At 37.7% G+C, this 14659-nt stretch overlaps 2 protein-coding genes across 8 annotated transcripts in view; one reads left to right on the forward strand and one right to left on the reverse strand.

Annotated features, from left to right (window-relative positions):
• Positions 1-20: 20 nt before the first annotated feature.
• SCRN3 (secernin 3) lies at positions 21-8359 on the forward strand. The gene is made up of 7 exons (XM_074911474.1): positions 21-252; positions 422-603; positions 1335-1534; positions 2221-2433; positions 4992-5154; positions 5473-5653; positions 6464-8359. Exons 1-7 carry the CDS (start codon positions 85-87, stop codon positions 6617-6619), a joined length of 1263 nt encoding a protein of 420 aa, XP_074767575.1. The 5' UTR covers positions 21-84; the 3' UTR covers positions 6620-8359.
• A 1736-nt stretch (positions 8360-10095) lies between these two features.
• GPR155 (G protein-coupled receptor 155) overlaps positions 10096-14659 on the reverse strand; it is a 49210-nt gene continuing 44646 nt past the window's right edge. For 6 of the 7 annotated variants that reach the window (XM_074911466.1, XM_074911468.1, XM_074911462.1 and 3 more), the window contains 2 exons: positions 14303-14440; positions 10096-12129 (listed from right to left, as the gene is read on the reverse strand). In XM_074911466.1, coding sequence (XP_074767567.1) covers positions 11907-12129; positions 14303-14440 — 361 coding nt within the window. In that variant the 3' untranslated portion in view covers positions 10096-11906. Of the gene's footprint in view, positions 12183-14302; positions 14441-14659 lie in introns of all 7 variants that reach the window. The other variant, XM_074911469.1, reaches the window with a different exon arrangement.

Below are 14659 nucleotides of genomic sequence, written 5' to 3' on the forward strand. Positions count from 1 at the left end.
CTTCCTGCGGGACGCGGCGCCGCCGCTCAGCCCCGCCCCGCCGGGCCCCGAGGAGCCGCCGCCGGGCCCCGCGGAGCCGCCAACATGTTCCCGCGGCCGCCGCCCCGCTCCTGCGACACTTTCGTGGCGCTGCCGCCCGCCGCGGCGGGGGGTCGCGTCGTCTTCGGGAAGAACTCGGACCGGCCGGCGGACGAGGTGCAGGAGATCGTCCACATCCCGGCCGCCGCGCACCCGCCCGGCGCCGAGCTGGAGGTGAGGGCACCGCCAGTCCTGCGGGACACGGGGCCGGGGGAAAACCAAACCCTTTCGTCCTTTTTTCTGTGTATTTTTAGCCCGAGATTTGGCCGATTAATCAAAGGGAGATGCTCGCTAAAGCGATTAGCGCGAAAGATAATGTGTTGCGTGCTCTGACTCCCTACAGTGCACCTACATCAAAATTGAGCAAGTCGAGAAGACCCACGCCGTGGTCCTGAGCCGCCCCTCCTGGCTCTGGGGGGCGGAGATGGGGGCCAACGAACACGGCGTGTGCATCGGGAACGAAGCGGTGTGGGGCAGAGAGGAGGTCTGCGACGACGAAGCTCTCCTCGGCATGGACCTCGTAAGGTTTGCACTGGCTCCTTTGGTAAATGGTACTGAATTCGGAATTTATTTGAAACATTTGTCCTGAGTTATATGGGGAAATACATTCTTTCACTTTCAGAAGACACGTCTGTCTCTTCTGCTGTTCTAGCCATGGTTAAAAATAAGTATTTCTGGGCTGGGAGCCCATGAGAGGTATCAGGTGCTAGGACAGAATCTGTCAAGGAAATCATCAAACGTTTTTCTCTCTACAAACTTTACACTAAACTGAAACAAGACTCTTAACAAGACCATAGTTGGACTTCAGGAACTAGCATTTGCACCTTTTTCTAGGGTCTGTACTCACTTCCTACTTCCCCCATCTTTCACACACGTATTTTTAAGTTTCAGTCTTAGCCAGGCATCTCCATGTAGATAATGATGACTTCTTGTGCCTGCCTTGCTGGCTGCCAGTGTAACTCATTAACCTACAGCAGTCAGTTCTTCTTGGTACTTTCCCCACAGGACTTGCAGACATTTCCTAGGAGCCTTCTTCCTGCCTTTCTGTATTTCCATTTTGTTGTTTTTCCCCCACGTCAGGGACATAGAGGACACACATCAAACAAGCCCTTTAAGTGACTTGCTCCTTTCTCTTACCAGTTCATACAAGCATCAGGTACACATAGAAATAGCATTCCAGTCAAATTGAATACTCAGGCTGAACAGTTGTTTGTAAAGTTCATAGTTCCAAAGGTAACATCTTCCTTTTGTTTTAGGCTTGGACTCGAGAGAGCGGACACAGCTGAAAAGGCCCTTACTGTTATAGTTGATTTGCTAGAAAAATATGGCCAGGGAGGAAACTGTATGGAGAGCCACATGGTATTTACATACCATAACAGTTTTCTGATAGCCGACAGAAAGGAAGCATGGGTGCTGGAAACATCAGGAAAATACTGGGCAGCAGAAAAAGTAGAAGGTATGGATGGTGCCCTTCATTTTAAACATTTCAAATGCAACAACAATTAGCAGTTATCCACTTTCCATTTACCATTTCCTGAAGGCATCAAACTAGCCTCCACATATGTGCATGCAAACCACAGGAGTTGCTTCCTAGGACATCAGTGTGGAGCTGTTCGCAGCTTCACAGAGGAGCTGAGTCACAGGGGGCCTTCACAGGGTCAGAGATGACCACCTCTGCACTTGGAAGACAGAGGACAGCAGGAAGGTCAGCATCAGAATGAGATAGGACGTATGCTCTTAAGGATGGTGACAATGAATGACAATTTCATTTGGTGACAGGGTAACACTGACAGGATCAGTGCATTGGGCCCTGAAGTGGCTGATTTGTCCACTGGACTTAGAAGGACAAGCTATGTCTTTGGAGGTCTAAGAAGAAGAATGTAAAGATGGGAATAATCAGGACAGAACCTGAAATATGATGGTAGCAATCAAAGTAAATGAGTCAAAACTGAGTGGAAGTGGAGTTTTAGTCAGAAGGGTACACATAGCCAGGGAGAGAGAGCCAAAAATAAACCACAGGACTCACAGATCTTGTAGGAAACTCTTCAAGGCATAATTTGCTTTAGTAAGCTAATGGTAAACAAAATGCCAAGAAAAAGCATTACATTTATTAAAATGATTCTTTCCTCACCTTACAAACAGGAGGTGTACGGAATATTTCCAACCAGCTCTCTATCACAACCAAGATTGACAGAGAACACCCAGAGCTGAAGGAATATGCCAAAAGCAAGGGCTGGTGGGATGGGGAAAAGGAATTTGATTTTGCTGCCACATATTCTTACGTAAATACTGCGAGAATGACCACATCCAGAGGCCGATATTGTGAAGGCTATAAACTTCTGAACAAACACAAAGGTATAATTTTTATATTTTTTTAAGATACGCAAAGCATTTAGTGAGCTACATTAATTTAAACCATAAAGGATTAGACCTCTGATGCGGGCCATCATTCACAGGATTTGGTGAACCAGAACTTACTAGAATAACTTTTTGCCTAAAGGAGGAACACTGAACTTGAAGTCTTCTATCTATTTTTGCCAATTCGTTGATGAGGAAAAATTAAAACAAGGGTTAAACATCAAACACACACAGCTCCAATAACAACAGTGAGAGGTCACATTATGACTACACCGCTAACTACTCTGTAAGACCCGCTTTTAAACATTTTGATAGGCTATATATTATTACTGTACCTGTAAGAAAAAAAAAAACAAAAAACAAAAAAACCCAAACAAACCAAAGGCTAAAACAGACTCCTGGTGGTTTGCAGCCACAAACAAAATCTTATGAACAACTTCAGTCTGGTATCATTCATATAGGCCTAAGACACCAGCACAGCATTCAGATACATATCTTGCATTTGTTTTTTGAGATTGTTTTTTTAATCTTTGTAGTTTCACTATAACTGCTGCTCTAACCTTGTGTAGTCTAACATAACACAGAGGCTGAAAAAAATAATTTTCTGTACTCTAAGCAGGTGCTCCTAATCACTTATTTACTTATTTTTCAGACCTCTCTAGAAATAAGCTATTACTTCTCTTCTAACTGTATCCACCTGGCAGGTTTTTGCTGCATCTATATTCACTTGCTCATTTGAAGTAATTAATCTGAACCAAATTACATTGCACCCCTGTGGGTTTTTTATTTATTTGGCTGAGCTCTGCCAGACCAGGTTTAGCATCAGAATTACCCTTAGCTATCCTGCTCTAGTGATCATGTAAATCCTGCATTCATTTTGGGAATTGCAGGTTCTGAATACTGAAAGCATTTTCATAATACCTGTATTTACTTGTATTATAACAATGCTGAGATTCTATCAGTGTTTTTCATTCTAAATCCCCATTTTCAGGCATTTACCTGAGCCATTTTAAAAATCACACTAGGTGTTCAGGTTACCAGCCTCATGATTTCAGTTTGTTTATATTTATTCTAAATAGGTGCCCTAACTAAAAGCTATTTGGCTTACAGCATCAGTAAAATCACTGGTTTCTTAATCCACCCTTTGCAGCATTTTCACTCAGTGGCACTACAGTTTTCTTCCAGGCTGCCTACCATGTGAAGACCATTTTTAGATATCCATTATTTATATTTCAAAAAATAGGGAATGTATTTCAGGAGATCAAAGTAATAAAAAAAGTCTAGTGGAAAATATGCAGTATCTTATTTCCAACTTGCAGTTGACAAACTGACTGTTGCTTCTTTTAATTTCTTTGATTAATCTAGTTTGCTGATTTCTTGAATTCTCTGACTTTCCCAGGCACCTGTGGGAATACTTAAGAGTGTTTCCTTGCTGAACTGTAGTGCTGCATGCCTGTCTGCAGGCAATTTGAATTGTGTATAAAAAAAATAATATTGGAGACTTCTGATTTAAGAGCAGAGTGATTATTTTCAGAGGAAACAGCAAGGCAGGTTAAAAAAAAAAACCCTTTATGCAGCTAGAACTTCACCGAGGGAAATACCAAAAGATTAAATGGTGGACAATACCTTCAAGTAAAAAAATAGTGAATGAACAAATATTTTTCTGCCATACGCATATACTCAACTGGTATATCAAATTTGAAAAGAAAACAACTGCAATTGCCTGTTAGAACACTGGATTGCTTGGTGATACCATGGCTGTATTTAAGCTTCAGTGGACGCTATACATGAACAGCAGTATCATGTGAACACTAGATGCAGAAGGCCTATGTGGAAAGGATTTTGTTTAACCTAACTTGAGAAGAAATAATTGTCTTCATAGACATTTGACACTATACCTCACAGAGGTAGTTGACAAATGGGTGTACTATTGTAGTTTCTGTTGATTCTGAGTATAGAACCTGTTGTTACTCCAGTGCATCCTTTCAACTGTCCACTTGAAGCTTAAGTGCATTGGAAGGTCAGATGATTAAAAAAAAAAAACCCAGACCCCAAAACATGACAGTCTTGGTGTTTCATTTTCAAAGTTACACACAAAATCCACACATAGTTGTTATTATTTTTATATTTCCAAAGCAACATAGTGGTATTGTGTACAAATACCAGTAACTATTATAGTAACACGGTGTTCAGAAAGTTCAGCCTTTAATCCAAGCTGCTAATTTTGACCTGAAAAGTTACTGTGTGAATGACCATTTGCTCGCCATATGTATGTTACCTCTCTGGGAAACATCATGTGTTGTTGTCCTCCACCCTTTCTAAGTCATAAATGTTATAGCTCGTTATCACCTACTCTTTGAAATAAACAATAATATTAAGTGTATTGCATATTAAGGTATGCTCTTAGGATGATGTTGGGTTGTTTTTGCCAACACAGACAAACTAAAATTGGCATTGCCTATTAAAGGAAAAAGCAGCCAGTTGTAGAGAATGTGCCATTTAGTTGGTATTATAAGTAGTACTGTGTGTAAATAATTGTATTGTATCTTAAATAGGATCTATCACTTCTGAAATAATGATGGAAATTCTTCGTAACAAAGAGAGTGGCATTAATATGGAAGGTGGATTTATGACAACTGGAAGCATGGTGTCTGTACTGCCTCAGCAGCCTAATCTGCCATGTATTCACTTCTTTACTGGAACTCCAGATCCTGCGAGGTGATGTAGCAGCAAGTAATTAGGATTAAAAGTTGCAAATATCTAAATGAAAAAGTATTGTAATTTGTTTAATTATACTTTTTTGCTTTGTTTCGTCAAAAAGCAGAAGGAACATAATGTACATTATGTATATTAATGCTATCTACTAACCTTAGTGAAACACTGCTATGACACTGACTTAATCAGTTAGGAGATTTTTTTTTTAAGACTTCTTTAATAGAAGAGGGAATTAGAAGAACAGGGAAAAAATACAGCAATCCACTGCCTGAACAATTTTAACTGTATCAGTAAAGTATCTGTTCTATTTTCTCTTTCTAGGTCTGCATTCAAGCCTTTCATTTTTGTGCCCAATATTACTCAGTTATTAAAAACTAGCTCCCCTACATTTGGTCATGATGATCCAGTTAAGAAGCAGCCACGTTTTCAGAATAAGCCAGATCGAAGACATGAGCTCTATAAAAAACATGAAAGTGCTGCTGTAGTTATGGAAACTATCAAGGTATGTTGATTAAACTAGATTTCAATGCAAGCAGGTGGCTTATATAAGCTCCTTGCTCGCATTTTGTTAATGCAATACCAGTTAATGCCCTTTGATGGATTGCAAAGAACACAGTAGTGCACCAGAAGCCTTGGCATCTGGCAGGCATATGTTTCAAACACTAAAAACTGCAACTAGCACTTTGCTGTACTCCCAGGCATAGCCCCAGACAAGTATCTGTACTGCTCGTCTTGCAGAGCAGCAGGCCACACATACTCCTGCCCCAGTCAGATAATGGGGAAATGCTTGAGCAGCCACAGGCAAAATATACAGCTCCTGCTAGGAGTACTGAAACTTCTTCAGGACGCTGGTCTCAGGCAGTAAGGAGGGCAAGCCTTTTATCATTGCTTGGTATGGGCAGGAAAGGAAACAAGATCACAAAGACAGCTGGACACAAAGGTGAAGCAGGGAGGCAGTTGCTTACTTTTAACAGTAGCATCTCTCCTACAGAGGTGCTAAATCATCTCTCCTAAATGTTCTAAAAAATAAGACATATGCTCACATAAGTTTTGACAGTATAAACAAAATGAAAGCTGCTTTAGGTATTTATTTTCAATCCATCAGACAAGGATGCAGGGCAATGAAGTGAGTGCTAGATATTAGGAAAGTTGTGTAATAAAACCTGTCATAGTGCTAACTTCTACCAACACAAATTTGCACCCTAGAAACTATTAGAAGGTTAAAATAAGGACAGTAGAACAGAATTTTGTTAGGGTGAACCGTACATAGTCTGTATAGTTTTTAGTGAAATACAGATGTTTCTTTTTGCAGGGACAAGGTAAAAAGATGCTGCAAGAGTTACAGAAGTTGGAGAAACAGAAGATAAGTGAAATGGAATCAATCCTGCAAAACGGATGTCTTGACATTAACCAAATGGTTAACCTTTTTTCGCAGTGTGTAGATGAAGAACTCAAAATATATAGCTAAAACTACTATTTGAATGTGGTAAAATTCAGTTTTATGATTAACTTTTCTAATGAAGTGGCTATATAGATTACATCTTACTTTCAATATAGCAGTTAGTATGGATAGTTTTAAATATGCGGATTCATATTCAGGCCAAACAGCTTTTGGTTGTATGAAGCAATGCTGAAAAGGCTCTTAGGAGCTAGGCAGTAGCTTTGTCCGTATGTGGCATAAAGCTGTCAGCAGAGATTGATTTTGTCAACAAACAGATGCAATTAGAATGTAATAGCTTGACTAAATTGCAGAACAACCCCATCTCTGGATGAAGAGCACCAACTCAGATTTGAAGAACTGAGTTCTAGTGTACACACAGGTAGCTTTTATAGTCAAGATAATCATAGCAGAATTTCACATTGCCTGAATTAAAATGGCCATGCTGAAGGATGTTCTAAAATGTAGAACCTATTACTTGCACTGAATAAAAAGGAAAGTAATGTGCAAGTCAAGTAACATTGATATTTGACAAAACCATTCTAAGACATGTTTAATGTATAAACCTTCTACTCTGACATAAAATGAGGCTGAATTCAAGGTATATTAAAACCAAATCACAGTTACAATGTTACCATAGATTTGTTGTGAAATCTGATTATATGGAGTTCCACAATGCAATCATGTGGCAAGTTATACTATTTTCACTTCCCTGTCTATATCCCCCACCCACCAAAAAATAAACACACTTATTTACATGCAATATATTTATTGTCAAATTAATTCTGCAATATACTTTATAACATCATATGGGAGGTTTTTTTAATGTTTCTTGAATTGTTACTTTTTTTAATTGGGCAACTAGAAAGGAAGAGGTTGGGGTACACATGTATATACATATACTCTGGGACACTTAAAAGGACTCTTAAAATTTTTTCACTTCATATAAGGCCTTCTAACCATGACTTGTCTTGCCAAAATTACTAGACTATGGAGTTAGTTTAATCAAGCATTTTGCCCTCTTCCTCCCTGATCTTGTTTAAAAGTAATGAAAGTAGCATCACATATTGATCATTATCTGTGGCAAGGGAAAAACCTAGCAAACAACAAAGCAAGAAGATTCTGGCTTTGCTACATGATCAAGCAGGATAAAAATGTATGACTGGAAGGAGAAAAAAAACCCAGCACACTTCTGCAAACCTTCGGAAAAGAACATGAAACAAAGCATTAGAGCTGCGGTAGCAGTATGTGATATGACAGAACATTCCCACAGAAAGACACAGCAGACCACAGAAAGACCATTCTTTGATGTTTTTCTATATATAGTCAGTTTCTAGAATAATCTCAGATTCTAAAGATGGGGCTACACACAGGCAGTTTTCTCATCCCTCCACTGGTAAAAACTAAGTATAGGCAAGCAAAAGAAATACATATACAATGAGGTTTGCAGAATAAATAAGAAAATTGAGAGCTTGCAGAATTTGTTCTTCCTGATCCTACAATGAAAGTAGAAGTTAATTTGGGGTGCTGTGTTCAGATCCACAGCAAGAAACTAATGAGTCAGGAAAGGTTCTTGAACTTTCTAGTTCTAGTGATCCTATGTGTACCAAGTGGCAACAGCAAGTAAGATTGAATAGCAGGTAAAACAAAGTTGACTGTGAACCTTTTGAGCCTGTGTTGCCAACAAAATTTCTTAAAAGTTCAATAGTACAGTGGACGTTCGTGAACTGGAAGGTATATTTAATAAAATTTTGCTGTATTTACCTGTTTTCCTCGTGGATGTCTATATCTGACAATCATGTGTCTTTGTCCTATTTCTGATCATCAGCTGTTCCACACTAGCTCTTTGATAACTTCAAAGCATCAATAAATGCCGGGTAAAACTGTGCTGGAAACCAAGGTGTGAGTCAAGTTTACAGGTAGCATAGCAAAACAAGAGAAACAGTTTTATGCTACAATGCAAATATAGTGAAGTTCCACAGGAATGAAAGCAGTGAAAGTGGTGGGGCAGGCCTTTAAGTGAACTTCTTGGCCACTTAATCATAGTGTGGCAATCAACCAGGTTAAGCATATTAGTCTGCTTGTAATATAGGCAGATACAGTCTAACAGTTCCTCTAGTTTCTGTGCTGTTCTTTATTTACTGGTTTACACAATACAAAGTAAAAGCAAATGTCATGTGTGGAGATAGATCAAGTGATGGCCGACAGGGTACAGGATATTTTGGTACCTTTTTCACTGGGATTTCATCCTCGTAGAACACATGCAGTGTAAAATCAAAAAGTGAACATGAAATCGGGAGGAATAAATAACGATACATTAAAAAAAAATAATCAGAACGTCCTCTAGAGGGCAATCGTTGCATGTATTTCAGCTAGGAACACATTTACAGCTTATTTTAAAAGGTCTAGAGCTTTATGAAGAATCATTATTTTTTAAAAAGTACTAAAATTGCTATCTAGAAAACTAAAAGTTTTATATCCGCCCCTGTTCATTATCACAATTATTTTAAGATTAGTGCTAGAAAAAAGATCCAGTGTTTCACTGGAGACTCCTTTGGACTTGTTCAGTGAATGTTTTCATGGATTTGTTAACTTCCAAGTTAACTGAGATTTACCCCAAACAAACCCACCTTCAAAATAAAATAACTCATTGCACCACTGACCACATCTGTGAAGCAAAGCTATTTCTAACCACCAAAATTTCACACATCAGTAGATCAACTATTGACATATATCAAATTGTCAACTATTTAAAAACTTGCCAGTGTTCCTTGGTGGAAACAAGTATTTACCAGACACAAGAGTTACTTAAGTTTCTAAAGCTATCTGAAGTCTACTCTTACCTTCCAGAACTACCCAGTGATTTATAAACAGATTATCATACCTTGTATTTAATTCCTAGTTTCTTTAGTGTATTTATTAATCATCATAGTCTCTCATCAGATTAATGAGCGTATCAGCAGTCACAATGTTGTAACAGTTTATCTAACAGGATTTGGTGTCAGTTGTTAATTAAAGGTATTATCTTCATTAGATTTGTAACAGGGAGCCTTCTCTAAGCGGAAATTTTGAGCAATTTCTTACTTAGAACAGATATATTGTGTTCAAATCTAGGGAAGAGCAGAGCCATTATAAAAAGGGAGGCAAGGGCATGACTTTATGATGACAATGAGAAAGACAACCGTGCAAGAAGAATGACTATGCATAGGACCATAAAACTGACCTAAGATCAACTTCGTGAACATTTGAAGAATTTTCAATTTAAAAAAAAAAATATTTGGTAAGTAGATGGTAATGTGCAACATTCCTAAAGCTCTGTTTAGGCTTAGATAAAAACTGGTATCTTTGTGTGAACATCCATTAACAAGTCCTCTGCCTACTTAAACAACAAGGATAGATTTAAGAAATACACTTTATGAAATCTCTCAGGAAAACACATGTGTTATAAATCTTGACATGCACACATAACCCTCCCACACCCCACATAACATCAAAGCTCAGAACTCTTGAAATCAAGTAACAGATTTATTGACAAGTTACAGTATTTAGAAGCCAGACATATTATGGCTTCTGCTCTTAAGTCACATATATCTAATTTTTCCAAAATATTTGATGTAGCTGTCTTCAACAGTTGTAATGGAAATACACTACTGTTCTCCTTTTTGGCCACAGCATGATACAAATGGCAATTATTTTTGTGCTGGAAAACGTTCAAATACATCAGTTTGTATAGCATACATATGCAGTAGGATGCAGTTATGTTTTTGTGCACACCATAGAAGTGCAATAAGACTGACAGTAAAAGGGATTTTTTTTCAAATATAAGTCTTGCATGGAATTATAGCTACCATAAAACAACTGTTTCTTGAACAGTAGTTTAATGCTGCTAAAATCACTTCTAATTCTTAGTACAAAATAGATGCATAAGTAGCTATAATAAAAATCTGTACTAAAAAAAAAAGAAAAAAGGGAAATACTTTCTTAAAAAAGATGAGAAGAGTTATTCATATGCTTGAGCAAATAATTTTTTGTTTTAATACCTGGGTTCTTTTCCCTCACTATATAAAATTTTTGTTTAGACATATAAATGCTGTTCTTACAGTTTCAAAAGGGCAACGTAATGGCTATTGGATACTATAGTTTGTCTTTAACCTTTTCAAAATACTGCAGAAGACACACAGATTCTCAGATTCTGCCTTCAGTGCACTGGAACCTGAATGACACTAGAGTAATCATTTAAATATCACAGGAGGATACCTGAGGCTTATTAGAAACCTGTGTTAGGCAAACAACACCAAAAATTTCAGCTACACTAAACCCTAACTTGGATCTTCAGTTAGGATCCTTTATATAATGGATTTAAAAGTCAATGTATTTAATTTAAAAGGTTTCATAATTGATAAAATTTTTCATCTTGGCTTGCACAGGTATCCAAGGCTTCTGTAACATCTTTATTTGAGGCTGGCACTTCTGAATTAAACTGGAAAGGCTAATTACAGAAGGTAAAAAAATCTACTCTTGACAAAGCTGTTACTAACACCATAAGGCAAAACTTTAGAACCAATTGTTTAAATTAAATTCCATTATATCATTTCCCAATTTGGGGGAATGGTGGGTATTTTTATATGTTTTATAGATTTTGTAAGTTCGTACAAAACCATTATTTATTCCACTCAATATTTCCTCAGCTTTAATCCTCTGACATCAGAATCATCTTCATAACAATTCTGCTTTTACAAATGGAAGATTTTATCTTTAAGGAAGAAACAAACCACCTGATCTGAGGTGTAAACATCTAGAAAATGTTCCTGGTGTTAGACAAGAGTAGAGCAGTAAGAAGTGGGGTATGACAGAAGAAATCCTACTTCTATGAAGTATGGGGGAAGCCTGACCATAAATGAATCAGTATTTCATCACACTAAAATATGGAAAACATATAGCAACATGAAAAATACCTCTCATTCATGTTTTGTTTTGATTGTGTCAACACTCACTAAGGCTGCTGTTATAATGCCTCTATAATATGACAGTGACACATATCGATTTACTATTTGTTTTGTCAGAATGGAAAAAATGCTCTAAATCCAGAGCATCTCGTTTTGTTCTAGTTCCATTCTGGCTGGAACACTCACTAAATATCACTTGCTACCATTTCCTTCAGAACAGACACAAGTAGAACCACATCTCAACTTTACAAGAGAGAATAACAAAATTCTCCATGAGCCCTGAGAAAGAAGTACTTCCAGTTTCAGTGGTGAGGGCAGAGGAGGTGGTCACACTCAGCCCTAACTGCCTGTCCTCTGCCTACCTGCTCAGGTCAATGGCTCTCAACGGCAACTGATCTCTTAGGAATAAAGCGGTAGTACAAATATTCATCCCGAAATTCAAATTCATTTGTAATATGCTGGACAACGCCTCCTTTCATCAGTCTGTCTCCATACATCACAGCTTCACCGCGGTCAGAGGCAAGGCCAACTTGCATGAGCCAGTTCACCAGGTCACAGCCAAAGAAGATGCCAGTGGAGATCTTTGCACCACACCTGTATGTCAAAGGAATGATTCACCCACATGTTCTGTAAATCTGGTATCACCACTGCACGATGGGGGAAAGGCAAGGAAAAATAGCAGGAAACAAGGAAAGACATCATGATAGTTAAGAGCATGTTAGAAGAGAATTTACAAGTTTTGTATATTAGGGACATGCCAATCTTCACTACCTTTTCCTACAAACACTTCAATGAGAAGCAAAATGTAGGTACAAAGTTATTGTAGGCTTGTGCAAATAAACTTCAGCGAACTTAAGTAGCAATTTTCCTAAAAACACACACAATGTAATTCTATTTCTCGGATACTTACTTCCCATGTACTCATTAGCATGACCATTTCTGCAACAAAATATCTGATTTGAGTGCGGCATGCCCGTAGCAACAGGGACTCAATCTGCACTTTAATTCAATTTTATAATTTCTCTACAGCTTTAAACAGACACTAACTGCTTACATATATTGTAAACAAAAACCATTTAACTTGCATATCTGATTAAATATTTACCACACAGCCAGTACTAAGAATAAACAAAACCTTTACAACAAGACTAAACTAATTTTCTTTTACATATTTATGAGGCAATGCCACTAACCTCTACCTAGCTGCAGTAAAAATACCATTCAGAAATTTACCTGCAGCAATGACTGTTTCTGGTTATCTAAAATCTGCTTTGTGGAACCCAAGAGCAGGGTTTCTGAAGATGATTAACAGCTACACAAGACAGCAAAAAAATAAACTACTTTTTTTTTTTTTTTTTTTAAGTTAAAAGCAGCAGTAACACAGAGCAAGTGTTAACATCTATTAGCAGAGAGGCAAAAATTAAAATAAATAAAAATCCATGATTACAAGGTCTCAGTTACAGTATGTTTAAATCAAAGAGAATAGGATTAAGTTAGATGAATATTTAAAATGAGAAGATAAAAGCTTTAACTCACAAGGAGAAATAAGATATGAAACTCCTTCCACACAAACATAACATTAGAACAATGAAGCAACAAATGTCAAGAGTCTGATGTATTCTCAGGTGGATATATGATTAATAACCACAAAACCCAGCCAAATGAACAGCCCTAAGACCAAGAAACCACAGTAGCAGCAGAGGCACAGGAAACACAGCTCTAAAACCTGTCCTATTTCAAACCAAACATTTTCTGATACATCCTTTCTGTCTGGCATGAAAGCAGCAAGTCTTTGAACTGCCATATTTCATTTTTCCTAAATAGATAATTTTAATACTTATTTTCTTATGGAACATTACTGACTTCTGAGGAGACTGAATGAAATCACGATGCTGTTGAAAACAGTTCTGGAATGCAGTTTTGGACAATATGATCATTAAGAGACCACCCTATCCCACCAAACTAGTTATACTTAAAAGCTCACAAGACAAGAAAAGTAGAAGTGTCCTGTTAGAACAATTCATCATGTCTCCATTTCATACTGTGAATATTTAAATAAAGGCAGAATATTTTTCTTGTTCCAGCTGCTTCTGTCTGCCTTTCTATTCTCATCCACCTACACATACCTGAATACATAATCCTTAATTTGGGTATCTTAATTTGCTTCTGAAAGCTTTGCTGATTCAAAAGTTGAAGTTTAGGCCTCACAAGATGAATAAGCAAAAAAAATTGTATGAACTCAAAAGGTGTAAAGGTCCTGAAACAACTATAATCTCAGATACTGAGAGTGGCCTCTGAGTACACACTGACATCAGTTGCAACAGTTTTGCTTCCTGTAAAAGCATTAGTAAACAGTCACATAAATACTGACACCTTAATCTCAAATCAAAACAAATGAAGGGTCTCAAGTTTGACAAAACTCATAGACACATGCACTCTATCATGGGTTTTATTGTATAAATTTTTTCAGGAAGATTTTTCTCTCCAGAACTCCAGCTAAATGCAACTGGGGCAATGCTTTAACAACATAAAACTTTTTAGAATTTATATAAATCCCAGGTGGGATAATGTGGTAACTTGCACATCAGTGTTGCAGTGTGAGACAGGAAACATTTCTGTTACTGCTAAATTTTTAACCCTCACCTTGAGTTTGAATAAACATGTCACAACAGGAATTGCCCACAAACAGATTAAACTGCATTTCATTATTTTGAAACAATGAGCTATGACCTTTGTATTGGGTTATACATACAGGGAGGAGCCTTACCTTCTGCCTCTGACAATACTTTTGACACAGTGATCTCTATGATAACGAACAAACTGTTGACAGGTCATCCTGATTTCCTCTGGTACAGAGGGATCTGTATGCCCTGCTGCTTCTCTTCCTCCCCAGAAAAATTCAAGTCTTAAAAAGAAAAAAGAAAATAAATTAAAACCACTAAATCAACCAGAGGCATTTTTAAGGAAACTGCAAATAACAGAATGGAACTCATAGGAAGTTTATTACAAATGTTTTACTGGTTTTGTGCCCAGTACTTCATATACACTCTTCACAATATACCTGTATGGCCTTTGAACACTGAGAGGTTTTATTCTAGGCTCAGATAGAAGGAAAGACAGAGCG

The sequence above is a fragment of the Athene noctua genome, chromosome 7, assembly GCF_965140245.1.
Source record: "Athene noctua chromosome 7, bAthNoc1.hap1.1, whole genome shotgun sequence".
NCBI lineage: Eukaryota > Metazoa > Chordata > Aves > Strigiformes > Strigidae > Athene > Athene noctua.